Source organism: Lonchura striata, chromosome 3 (genome assembly GCF_050655825.1).
Source record: "Lonchura striata isolate lonStrDom1 chromosome 3, ASM5065582v1, whole genome shotgun sequence".
Classification (NCBI taxonomy): domain Eukaryota; kingdom Metazoa; phylum Chordata; class Aves; order Passeriformes; family Estrildidae; genus Lonchura; species Lonchura striata.
This window is the reverse complement of record NC_140705.1, coordinates 82,016,895-82,029,591: the sequence shown is the minus strand read 5'-3', so window position 1 is coordinate 82,029,591 and position 12,697 is coordinate 82,016,895. Positions and strand designations below refer to the sequence as shown.

Below are 12,697 nucleotides of genomic sequence, written 5' to 3'. Positions count from 1 at the left end.
ACTACCACATCAGTTTCAGGGAATTGAATGGCACTGGATAAAAATATTATTTGTATGCATGTTGTAAGCATTTATGCATGGAAAACAAGTCTAGAGAAATGCCATATATCGATGCAGGACAGAAATAAATGTCTTAATAGGCCTCTATTTATGCAGTAAGTTCCTATACTTATTTTTAATATATCAGGAATTGTTATCAAGCAGTTCAAATGTTTTCATACTGACTTTTCCTACAGATTCTTAAGATTTCCCACTAACTTCCTTTTGCACATTCAGAAAGCTTGGGGTCTTTTAGTAGTTTTATATTTCTGATTACCTGTAAGAGCCCTGGATTTCTTCTTTTAATTCAGGTTGCTGTTTGGGCTCTCAGGATGATGTTTGAGATGCTAAGGCTGTATTTGTGTTAATAAATGAAATGTGCCCAGAAACATTACTGCACACTGAGGTCAGCTGGGACAGAATGACCCATGTTCATGAACAAGTTTTCTTAGCATCCCAGCCTGGGTGGTTCTATGCAATCTGCAGACTGATTGGAGCAATTTCATAGGATGCTCTGGATTATAGCTAGACATTGGAACTGTTTAAGATAATGCTAATGCTGTGGGCCAAAAGCATGCTCGAGGATGTTTGTAGCTATTTACTAGACTAGAGAATTGCATTGCAATATCCAGGAATGTTTCTGAATATAGTTTAATTTTTTAGGATAGACTCAGTCTTTGAGTTTTGTGACAGGATTTGAAATGTCTCTGTTTCTTCCAGCCTTCTTTAAAGTAGTGAAGTAATTGTATTTGTTAATATGGACTGAAGCCATGACTGTAAAATACTGTTAATGGGTCTCCTAGGATGCATCTTTTTAGGCACTCAGAAGCTGAGCAATATTGTATTCTGCTCCAGAATTTGGCTCCTCTTCTTCTAAAAACAGAGAGATAATGGTTTTTATCTTGTCTAGGCTTAAAAGAAAAACATATTGGGCTTGTTTTGGATAGCAAAAAGAGGTTTAACTATCAATATGAAAACAGTTGTGGGGGCAGTACGGAGTTTTGAAATTCATGGTATTGATGGAGTTGAAAATCACAGGGATGTAACTAATAAATTAAATTCCTGTTACTACCAGTAATGTTGTATGCTGGACTTGGTTCAGTAGGCTGCATCTGATACCTCGGGTGCAGAAATGGCACACATCCAGGTGAGATTCCATGTCCACATCACGCCAAATCTGGACATAATGTTAATTCTGTCTGCCCTGTGTCAGCAGGAAATGGAGCTTGAGTAGTCAGGCAAATGTGTAACCTGAATGAGAGGGGAACTGGACTTTGGGATTTGCTGCAGAACATATTTGCTCTGATGTAGTGGGGTGATCATAGATGTTGTGTGATCAGACTTCTGATGTCTGCAAGTCTTAGTTGGCAGGTGGGGAAAAGTGAGATGAGACAGTCAAATCATATAGCAATGGAAAAAAGGAAGTGGAACAAATGAAAGAATGGGAGAAATTACATCATGAGGGAAAAAATAGCTGCAGAAGAAGCTACAGAAGTAGCAAGCAATTTTGTACTGGAAGGGGAAGTACTGACGTAATAAATAGTGGGACAAATCAACATGTGACATAAGGGCAAGACTGCTAATTTCCTCCTGGTGGTGACCTCATTGGTGCTGTCTTCAGTTACATGAAAATCTATGAATCTGAACTGAAGTTAGTGTTGGAAGAAGTGAAAGGCTAATTTTAGTGTCTGGGTGGGAGTGAGTTCTGATATCATGGGCTTATTTATCTGCTGTTTTAGATTGCAGGTTCAATTGTCACAAACGCTGTGCACCTAAAGTACCTCGAGACTGTCTTGGAGAGGTTATTTTCAATGGAGGTAAGATGACAAACATGCTTTCAAATAGTGAGAGATGTTTTGAGGCTGAATAAGATGCACTAGTATTTAGTTCCCTCATCTCTGAATATTTGACATATTTTTATTTATCTTGCCAGTTTTTTCAGTTAAAATGAAAGATTCACTGTAAAACTTACACTCTAGTGACTTAAATTTTACTTAATCAGTCTTGACAAGTTCAATATGCTTTGCTTGGGATTGCTCAATGGAAATGAAAAATCTAGAAGCCACCCCAATGTACAAAATTTGAAGATCTGTTGTGATCAGTCCACTCATTGTTCACCATGAAATACATACTTTAAAATGTTAATACACATATCATTTTTTATGACTTTCTCATATCCATGATTTTTACTCGCCAGTTAGCTGAGGTGTTTGAGATAAAAGAGAAAGGAGAAAAATCCCAAGCCAAACCAAATAAAGAATTGCCCTCTAATTTCTGGAAACCTCAATGAAGTAGGACTGCTTTCTGAATAGGTCTTGCAGAATTGAAAGAGGAACGTGTGGAACACTTTGTGGAAGAATGTGTGGAGTATTTTTGTAAGCTTTAAACCATTGTTAAGCTGATAAAATATAGGATAGATGAACAGGTAGGGATTAAAAACTGATTGAATGGGTGGGCCTAGAGAGTGATTATCAATGGCAAGTAACTCATGGTGTGTCGCAGGGACCAACAAAGGGTCCAGTCCTGTTCAATATCTTCATTAAGGATCTTGATGAGGCATAGTATATACCCTCAGCATGTTTGCAGGTGATGGGAGGACAGGCTGATACGACAGAGGGTTTGTGCTGCTATCCTGAGGAACTTCAACTGACTGGAGAAATGAACTTGGGGGTTGTTGGACCAGGTGACCTTTAAAAATCTCCCCCAACTTGAACCATTTTCTGGCTGTACCACTTGTTTTTAGTGAAACAAAGTTGGTGACGTGGAGCAGATCACATCAAACTGTACAACGTGATTCAGAGGCTTGGGCAACCGCTGTGTAAGCTAGTGGGTCTGTTGTCATTGCACAATATATCCCATCCATTCATGCCAACCTTCTCCAGCTCCCAGGCTCTTTCCTGGATCTTGAAGTGGTTGGCTGTGAACAGCAGTGTGCAACATGCATGTGCTGCAGCCTGGTTTTACTGCCCTTGTGATGCTAAGGTGCTAAAGGCCACATAGTTTTGGAACTATGGTTTCACAAAATTCTTCTGAAGATGTGAAGAGAAATTTTTGTTCTTTCTCACACTCTTAATTGAACTCACTCCAGGTAAAAAACAAACACAAAAACAACTCCCCACAAACCAGCAAACAAACAAACAAAAACATAAAAAGGCTACAGATTAAGATATTTTTGTGTCTTAATTCTTAGTTTTCCACAGTACCAATTTTACAGCTTTTGAAAACACTGAATTTCTGCCTGCAGAAAATCAGACGTGAATAAGATCTGTTCTGCTTTTCACTTTTCGTGCAATTCCACAGCCCCTCTTTTCTTTCTTACTTTTATTATTATGGACTACAAGAGCAGGGAGAGCAGAGTTGGGTTAATGGAAAATTTCATTTGCAGAGGAATAATTCTCTGGGTCTTCTCTAACCATTGAAAAGTTACTTTGTCCTGATTACTTGTGGAACAGAATTACTTAATGAGATGTAGGTTTAGACTTTAAGCTTTTCACTCTGTTTCTTTCGGTATGGTTTGTGTTTTAGTTGGGTCTCTCTTGCCATGGCATTTAGCAAAATGAAATTGATAATGTTCATTAGTGTATTCTGCATCTTACAGCAAAAGTGTGATGATTTTGTATATTGTGATTGTAGTTTTATGTTTATTTCCATAGGTGTGAACTGGAAAAAAAAAAAAAGTGAGTTTTGGAGGATTTTATTTATTTTTTTAGTAGTGTGTTTGAAATAATGTCTCACTTGTATTGTTTCCAGAACCTGCTAGCCCAGGCCAGGACTTGGATATGCCGATGGAAGTTGATAGCAATGAAATGAATAGTGATGGTAGTCGAGTCCTAGATGATGCTGAGGAGCCCTCTCCTCCAGAGGACAAAATCTTTTTTATGGATCCATCTGACCTCGATGCAGACAAAGATGAGGAAGCTGTCAAAACAATCAGGTAAGTTATAGGATGGATTTCTTTGCTGACGATAGGTGTTGCTGAATATTGTGAGCAAAGCGTTTCCAATTAGCCCAGTTTTATTGCTGAAAGTGTATTTTCCCTTTATGTGGGGTTTCTTTTTTTTTTAGCTTGAAAATACTTTGTAAAGGTCTCCTATCTCAAGAAAATCTGAAACAGACTGAAAGAATATAGCCTCTTCTAATTGGAAAAAGTGTTATGCTGTGACAGTTATTGAAGAAATACAACTAGATTATTAAAGCAGGATAAAACTTATGGCTTAACAAAGCTAATGCGTGGTGAAGATCTCTGTGCCTGGAGCCTAATTTAGTTACTGTTATATATGTGTGGATTTAAACACATGGGATGTGGAATATTTTAATATTTTAATTAATTTATTTAAAACATTTATTTTAATATATGAATATATTTTAATATTGGCATCATAGTCTATGCATGTTATGCATAGACTATGCATAGTTTGCTTTATTTATCTTGAAAGCAATTTTTCTGAAGTCTTTTATCCAATAACTGTTAACATAGTTCCTTAAATCAAATTTGATCTTTTTATTTCTCTATTATTCTGAGTAGTGTCATCCTGATTTTCTTAGTCATTCTTAATAAGATAAGTGCAGTTGTATTTGGTCAAACTAAACATCACTGTATCTCAGAGCTTAATAGCAAATTTGTGAGGGAGAGCATATAATGATACCTCTCAACTTTCAGTGATTTATAGCTCAGAAATCTCCTGAGTGGGAAGCAACATCTATCTCTAAGTAGGATTTTTCCATTTATTTCTAATCAGATTTGAAGCAATTCAGGTTTTTGGTATGACAGCATCCTGTAGCTAATTCTGTAGTGTAACAACATGCCATGTTAAAGCATCTTTACATTTTTTGTTTTGAAACTACCTCATGATGTGTGTTTACAGATACATCTGTTAGTGCCATGTGTAGAGCTCTGGTGTTAGGCAGGCACCTCGGTGGTTAGCTTAATTTTCAGTGCTATTAAAACCTGTATGTTTAATTAATGGTGTTCTCAGAATATTAGAGATTATCAAACCTTTGTCTGCAGGACAGTTAATATACCTTAGCATTGATAGAATTGTTAGTGCAGTTGTGATATGAGTTAACACGTTCCAGTATATGTTTTCATAAGCTTAAGGTTTGCTTTGATAGGGACCTTCATTAACAACGTTATGAAGCAGCATAATCAACTTACATAGATAAGAAGAAATGATAACTATGCTGATATTAATTATATTTCTGTGGTGTAAAGTGGCATAAAAGACCAGCAGTCTCAGCAGATTGTTTTGAAAGAGGATAATTTCTGTAGATGTCCTGACTCCAGTGTGTTTCTTCTCTGTTCCTTAAGTACTGCAATACTTGCCCTAGGAGACTTAGTAGGATCTCAGATAACTTATCAAATTCATCCATCAACTAAAGCTGTATGAGAAGGAAAGGTGTCTGTTCTTGAAAATTATGGACTAAACGTGTAAAACGAGTATAATTGCAGAACTGTTGTATTTTAACTTGTTACATATATAAGCTATTGTATCTTCTTTTTAGTCCTTCAACAAGCAATAATATTCCTCTCATGCGAGTTGTACAGTCAATCAAACACACAAAGAGGAAGAGCAGTACAATGGTGAAAGAAGGATGGATGGTCCACTACACTAGTAGAGACAACCTGGTCAGTTACTTCAGTTTATTCCTAAATTAAGTTTTTCTCTAAACTAATGTGTTTTATTTCTGATCTAGAGTATCAGTTGAAAGAATTTAGCTGTGATGTTCATTGTAAAGAAATCTGGTTCCAGTGAGAAACTGGAATTTATTCAAAATTCTTCATGTGGTGATGGAACAGTACTTTCCCCTTAAGAAGGAAAAGCATCTCTACATGGTCTCAAATGAATTGCATATGTAGTGTTTCAGCTATCCTGAGAAAGTAATTTAGAATATCTTGTTTGTCTTTCTTTTCAGTAGTTTAACTAAATACTTGTGTCTATTTTTCTATTCTACTATGTGAAAAGGTGGAAATCATAAGAGTATTATGTGTACTGAAATGGTTGAGAGTATTATTCTAATGATCTAGGTGTTTGTAAATAGTTATTTGTAGATATTGCTATTCCTATTGCATATTGCTATTCCTCTAGCAGTTCACTCTAAGAGTTGGGGCTTGACTGTATGTCCTTGGGTACATACCCCAAAAAGACTGTATTGTTTGTTGCCAGTGTTACCAATAGTGCCATCTTAATTGAGTAGGCAAGCTACTTGATTTTGTGTATTGAGGAGGAAGACAAAGCAAAATAACAGGGTTCCTTAGTATTTTCTGATGGGAGCAAGTGAATAAAAAGGATGAATTTAAGAAGTTCCCAGGCCTCATGGAGAATATTATGGCATATTGAGACTGTTCATGAAAGGCAGCAGAAATACTTCTGCATTCTTTATCTCTGTGGCATCTGATTGAAGGAGACTTATAGAATTTATTGAAGCAAAGTTATTTAAGTTCTGATGAAATAAATTTGAAGGCTGTTAGGAGGCAACTCAGGTTACTGTAATGTTTTCACTTTTTGTGATTGACAGCTAAACTGACTGTTGTAAATGGTCTTTGTGAAATTACCTTAAAAACCATTTCTTTAAGGTACAGTTTTCTAATACCTAGATGCATTTATCACAATCAAAAATAAGTATCTTGTGTATTTTAGATGTGGGTACAGCTAAGACTACATAAAAGTCACATTTATCATCAGTTGGCTGTGGAAAAGCTAAGGTCAGGTAGACAAAGGTGAATAGTTCTATTGTCAACAGACAAAGGTGAATAGTTCTAGCAGAATTGTTCAGAACAGACTTGGTGTTCAGCTCTGATTTAAACTTTCACTACAACCAGTATGTTTGCCCATTGACTTTTTTTTTTTTTTTTTTTTAACAACTCCTTAGAACAATGATCTGATGAAACCTTAGTTTAGTTTGATTTTCTTCATCTGTCAGTCTGGCTGCTATCTTGATGACATCAACTGAAAAAGGCCAGTCAAATGAAGTATCCTGACCCAAAGGATAGTCAGCCAAACAAGATCTCACAGAGCTTCCTAATGGGAGGAGACTTCCGTATTGGGCATTACAACATCGGCTGTTTCCCTTGACCGTTCCGTTCTCAGCAATGTCACACTGTTTCCTATTCCTGAAACAACTGGGCAGGTTCATTTTCACAGCAGGATCTGTGTGCTTCTTGTGCTCCCTGAAAACAAGATGGTTCATTCTTTAAAATGAGAAGTTTCTATGTCATCATCTTTGCTCTTTTTCTGACCCTAGTCCCATCTTTCTCAGAGTAGGGTATGGGGCAGATTTTGAACACCTGAATAAGTTACCAACCTTTTCCTTAATTCCTCTCCTTCAGAGTCTTTCCTGATTCACAATTTAATAAAGCACATATATGTCAAAAGGAGGGGTTTACATCCTTGGTTTCACCCATTGTCCTGGTGCCGTCTGGGAACTCCTTTTAGTTAAATCCATTTTTGATCTAGTTTTCTTTGTCAAACTCCTATAGATTTACTTAACTTCTCTCTGACAGAAGTGATTTAAGGTCTGCTTAAATATGTCCATAAAAAAAAAAAAGTGCTTTTTTTTAAATATTAAAAAGTTTATAAAATATAATAGGATAATATTTCAAACTTTGTCATCCTAAGTTAGAGTTAAGGGTCTTGGGTTTTTGTCCCAGAAAAATTGAAGTGGTTTTCTAACTATATGAGCATGGTGCAAGTAAAGTATATTAGATTCATACAACCATATTAGCTTTCTAAAAGCCTCTTTGTTTTGAGGAATATTCTTCTGTTTAAATTATGAGACAGTTATATACAACAGTTAATCCACATTACTTTTTGGTGGGGGAGATTTCTTATTGATGGATACTTCCAGCAAATGGCTATTTAGTCTGTCTTTTTTTTTTTTTCCCACAGAGTATTTTTTTCATTTGAATATCATGATATGTCTGTTTTGTCTCTGTATTGACTGAAGAATTAAGGACTTGTTAGGCTTGCTCAGTACTTGAACCCTTGTAGTGCTGGTATGAGGGCATAGAGGGAGAAAGCATGACTCCCACAGTTATCACTAAATTTAAATGATTCAGATTTTGTGAGGATATGCACCTGGAATACATCCTGTCTAGTAACTGTCTTTTCCTATATGAGGTAACTCCTGTTGTCACTGCTTTTGCTGTAAGGTAAGTGATATTTTTGCTAGTTTTTGGAAATAATTTTTGAGCTTCTTCTTTGATTAAGACAAAGTCTTTATTCCCAAAGTTTATTTTTTTCATTTCTGTAGTCTAAGATTAAACTGTAGATTAATTTTGAATGTTTATCACAGCAATTTAAAGAAATTTTAAATATAAATAATGCGATAGCAAAAGCCATATAAGAGGTTTATTCCTTATGTAATTGTACTGTGCATTTTGTAGAGAAAAAGACATTATTGGAGACTGGACAGCAAATGCCTCACACTATTTCAAAATGAATCTGGAACAAAATATTACAAGGTAATTAATGACGATTAATAATTATGTTTCACTTGATTTATCCAGTGCTTTATACATATGAAGTCTATTGTGAGCAGTTTATGTATTATCTCCATTTTCCCATCTCTTTTTGAATCAAAACTGTGACCAGGTTAATTGTTGCCCAAAGCCTGTAAGTGAGAAGGACCAAGACTAACTCTGAGAAGTTGCTTGCAGCTCCTGCTCTAATTCCCTTGAGTATGTCTCTCCTTACATTTTTGCATGTACTGTTCTCCTGAATTACCTGGCATATTATGCTTTCCTCACAATTAGCAGAGAATTTCTTTGGCTACCAGTTGAATGAAGGCTTGGATTTTTGTGTTCTCTGAGTAGTGACTGAAAGTTTGCATGCTTATGTGTTTTATTTCAGCATTCCTCTAATTAAATTATTCCCTACTGTACAACTAAAAGTTTCAAGCAAGATTTACAGGAAAATTTACTGTATAGCTTTATGTTTACGTAAATGAAGCTTAGTGTATTGTCAATGTAGGACTGTGTTTGGTGGTGGAATATTCAGAAAATGCATTTGAATGTGTAAACAGGACTTTTCCCTTTCTTGTCTTATACCTTTAGGTGGGGGTCCAAATCTTGCAGCTTCTTCCTTTGTAACATCTCTAAGATCAAGCCTATTCTCTGTACACCCAGCTAAACTTGCCCAGATCCTTTTCATCCCTATCTTGACCAAAGCAGTCTCTTCTCAGACCTCTCTGATACTTGTATTGCCCTGTGCATTCAAAATACAGCTGGTAAAATATGTTCCTTTCTTGTTGCTCCATTATGTCACTGCATTTAGTCATTTCACTTGCCCCTTTCACCCCTTGTTTTAACTGCTTATGTCTGATTGTTTGTCTGCACTGTTAGAATAATTTACAGTTGTGTCTTTACATTTATTTGATCTTCATCTCAATCAGCTGCTGTCTCTTATCCTCCTAATGCCTGCCTGGTGTTCATCTGCTTGTTGACTACTCTTGCAAGTGACATGAACCTGCACCTTCCCATGGATGTGGAATGTCCTCCTCTACCTAGTGTGAACGTGAAACTATTTCTTCCTTGAGATCTGTTCTGTAATCTTCTTGTACCATGATCTTAAACTGACCAGGTAGAGGATAGCATCTGTATGCAGATTATATCTGCTTATATTTGTATGAAGGTCTTTACCCAAAATTATTCTGATGCACAAAGCAGTACTTATTGATTAGCATGTATAGCTGCATCCTCTCCTCAATGTTTGTTACTGTTTCACTTTTTCCCACTCCTGCTCTTCTCTGCCTAAGCTGTATAACCTGCAAGGGGAAAATGGTCATTCTCTAGTTGTGCATCACTTTCCCATGTAGTGGGGGTGTGTCTCATGATGAACACAAATGTAGTTTAAATAGAAAATAGTAGTTGTATAGAGAGAACTGTGGTGGGCCTGAAAGTCTGTCTAGGCTTGCATATAGGAATTCAGAGCAGCAGGTGTTCAATGATCATGCGCAGTTTGAATTTATTTATGAAGCTTGGTGTTTTGGTTTTGTTTTTTGATATGTTTGACTTTGTTTCTTTGCAATGCTTGCAGTTATGGGTATTAGTATATTGAAATATTATGTGCATTTTCATTTTTTAATTTCTAATATCTTTCTTCAGGAGATTCCACTTTCAGAAATTCTCCAGGTGACTCAGCCTCGAGATTTTTCACACGTGGTGCAGGGCAGCAACCCCTACTGTTTTGAGATCATCACTGACACAATGGTGTACTTTGTTGGCGAGAACAATGGCAGCACTCATCACAGTCCAGTTCTTGCTGCCTCCGGAGTTGGACTTGACGTAGCTCAGGGCTGGGAGAAAGCCATTCGCCAGGCCTTGATGCCAGTCACTCCTCAACCTAGCGTTTGCACTGCTGCAGGACAAGGAAAAGATCACAGTAAGCAGGCAGACCAGGAGCTCTTGTTCATATGCTGAAGCTGCTGATGGTAGTGATTCCTTTGGGAACAGTGCTTATTTAGAGTGAAGGATTGTCTGTTGGTTATCTGCTGAATTCGGTTCATCATTTTCCATGGGTTTCTAAAAAGTGACCCTCAGGTTTGTGGGAGGGTGGGCAAACCCTTTAATCTATTGTAGCAGAAAGAAGTAAAGAATCAGATTTACAATATGAATTCAGAATGCAGAGTTTTATTGTGAGACCACTAAAAACACACACACAGATGTTAAATGGGAGCACAGTTTAGATATTTCTAATATACATAACTAAATAAAAATATTCAGATTATATGCATACACTTTGAAAGAACCAAATCTGGATGTTTTTTGATGTTAGCACCTATATATATGTATAGTTTTTGAATCCTGTGATATGTCAGTAGCTAAAGAGAAGAAAAGGAGTTAGTGTTGTGACATAAATACCATCAGTGATGTAAAAAACTTTTTCTGAGCTGTGGGTAGTTATAAAAATTATCCTGTTCTTCTTTTTATGCACCTTCCCTCCCTTTTTTCATCTGGTATTGGATTATATTCATTATGAAAGCTCCACTAAACTTATATATTGTTTTCTTTCTTTTAAGACATCTTGTTCCTTGCAACAACATTCAATCTCATTCTGTACTGAGATTTATGCTTTCACTTTTTATTTTCCTTCTGAATTCCAGCTACTCTTTAATCTCCTTGCAGTAAAATTTTGTTTTGCAGTAGATTCTGAGATCAGTTTCTCTTTCTCTTGTATCTGGCTACTCTGCATCAGCAACAGTTAAGAACATGTAAATGCTAGTCTGAGGCAAAGGCACTTCCTGTGAATGCAGCAATGGTCTAAAATAGTAAACTATGAAATGCATTGGTATTTAATTACAGTGAAGAAACATGCCTGTGAGATGGTGCCTCATACCTGGATTTATACATATATAAAATGCCACTTTTGATACAGAGTTTTTCGTTTCATATATATATGTACATATGTATCTCTATATATAAACACCAAAATTCTCTTTGTTTTCTACCACCAAAAGCTTACTGTTGCTGACAGACTTGCAAAGACACTTGATTTTTTTCCAAAGCAAATAGTTTTTCAGATATAAATAATAACATTTCATTGACATTAGTAGGGAATAGAGCTGCAGTGGTAGATGCTGAGAGGAAGTATTTTAATATGTTTAAGATTGTAGAAATAGAAGAAAGTACTAGAAATAGAAGAAAGTGTGTGTCAGGGAGTGTTATTTACATATTTTTAGACAACTCAGGTTGGTTTTTTAAACTCTGAGAAAGCCACAAAATATCTGTTCATCCCTCTTCTTCCTACACTTTGTAAATCATGAAATGTATCTCAAGAACCCTTGAGATAATTAGATTTTAATTTTAAAAATGTCTCAAATACATGCTCTTAAATAAAAAGACCAAAAGGAGGAGAGAGGCATTGCTGGCATTGAAATACTTGCAGCAAGACCAAAAGGAGGAGAGAGGCATTGCTGGCATTGAAATACTTGCAGCAAAAGGGAATTTGTAGCATCGAAGTATCAACAAGGCACTATTTAGTTATTATATGCCACATTGTGGCCAGAGGTAGGTAGAAATGAGGATTTTCTTCCATTCTGACCCGTGGCAAAGAATCCTTTGTAACCATGTTCCTGGTGCTTGGGGTGGAGTGTTTCTTTGTGAGGTGATTCTGAGCTAAAATGAGAGAGAAACCTGCCTGCTGTAGATTATGTGTGGAGTTGTGGCATTACTAATTTCTTTAGAAGTGACTGCTTCTTAGCCCTTACTCTTGCACATTTCAGACACTTAGAAAAATGAATTTATTTGGAAGGAATAACTCACTCTTTACCTCTGAGTTATTTTGTATTCTGTAGCCATCTGTGGACAGGTGTCCAGTGTGTTCTGTTAAGCACTTTCAAAAACCGTATCTTTATTTTCTAGTTCCCTTGAAGCAGTTTTTGTTGACTTTAGGAATTTTTTTACCTGAGTTCTTTATTGTTTTCCCTTGTGTTCTCTACAGTTACTTCAGTACTGACTTGACTATAGTCAGTAATCAGTAGGCATCTGCAAGACTCAGAGTTCGTATTTCGGATGCAGACTTCAGGATGTCTTTGAGAATTAGCAATTGTTCCTATCTTCTCTCTGTAAATTTCTTCTTTGAGATAAAGCACAGGTGGCAAAAATCAGACCTCTTTTTTCTCCAAATTCTCTTTAGGATGATAATGGCTTTGTTCAAAATGC

The 12,697-nt window shown here is 36.3% G+C and overlaps 1 protein-coding gene across 5 annotated transcripts in view; it reads left to right on the top strand.

Annotated features, from left to right (window-relative positions):
* Positions 1–12,697, top strand: part of PRKD3 (protein kinase D3) — a 43,858-nt gene that overhangs the window by 19,869 nt on the left and 11,292 nt on the right. For all 5 annotated transcript variants that reach the window (XM_021545453.3, XM_085576939.1, XM_085576938.1 and 2 more), the window contains 5 exons: positions 1,779–1,856; positions 3,790–3,973; positions 5,542–5,665; positions 8,423–8,500; positions 10,142–10,418. In XM_021545453.3, the coding sequence (XP_021401128.1) occupies positions 1,779–1,856; positions 3,790–3,973; positions 5,542–5,665; positions 8,423–8,500; positions 10,142–10,418 (741 nt within the window). The remainder of the gene's footprint in view (positions 1–1,778; positions 1,857–3,789; positions 3,974–5,541; positions 5,666–8,422; positions 8,501–10,141; positions 10,419–12,697) is intronic.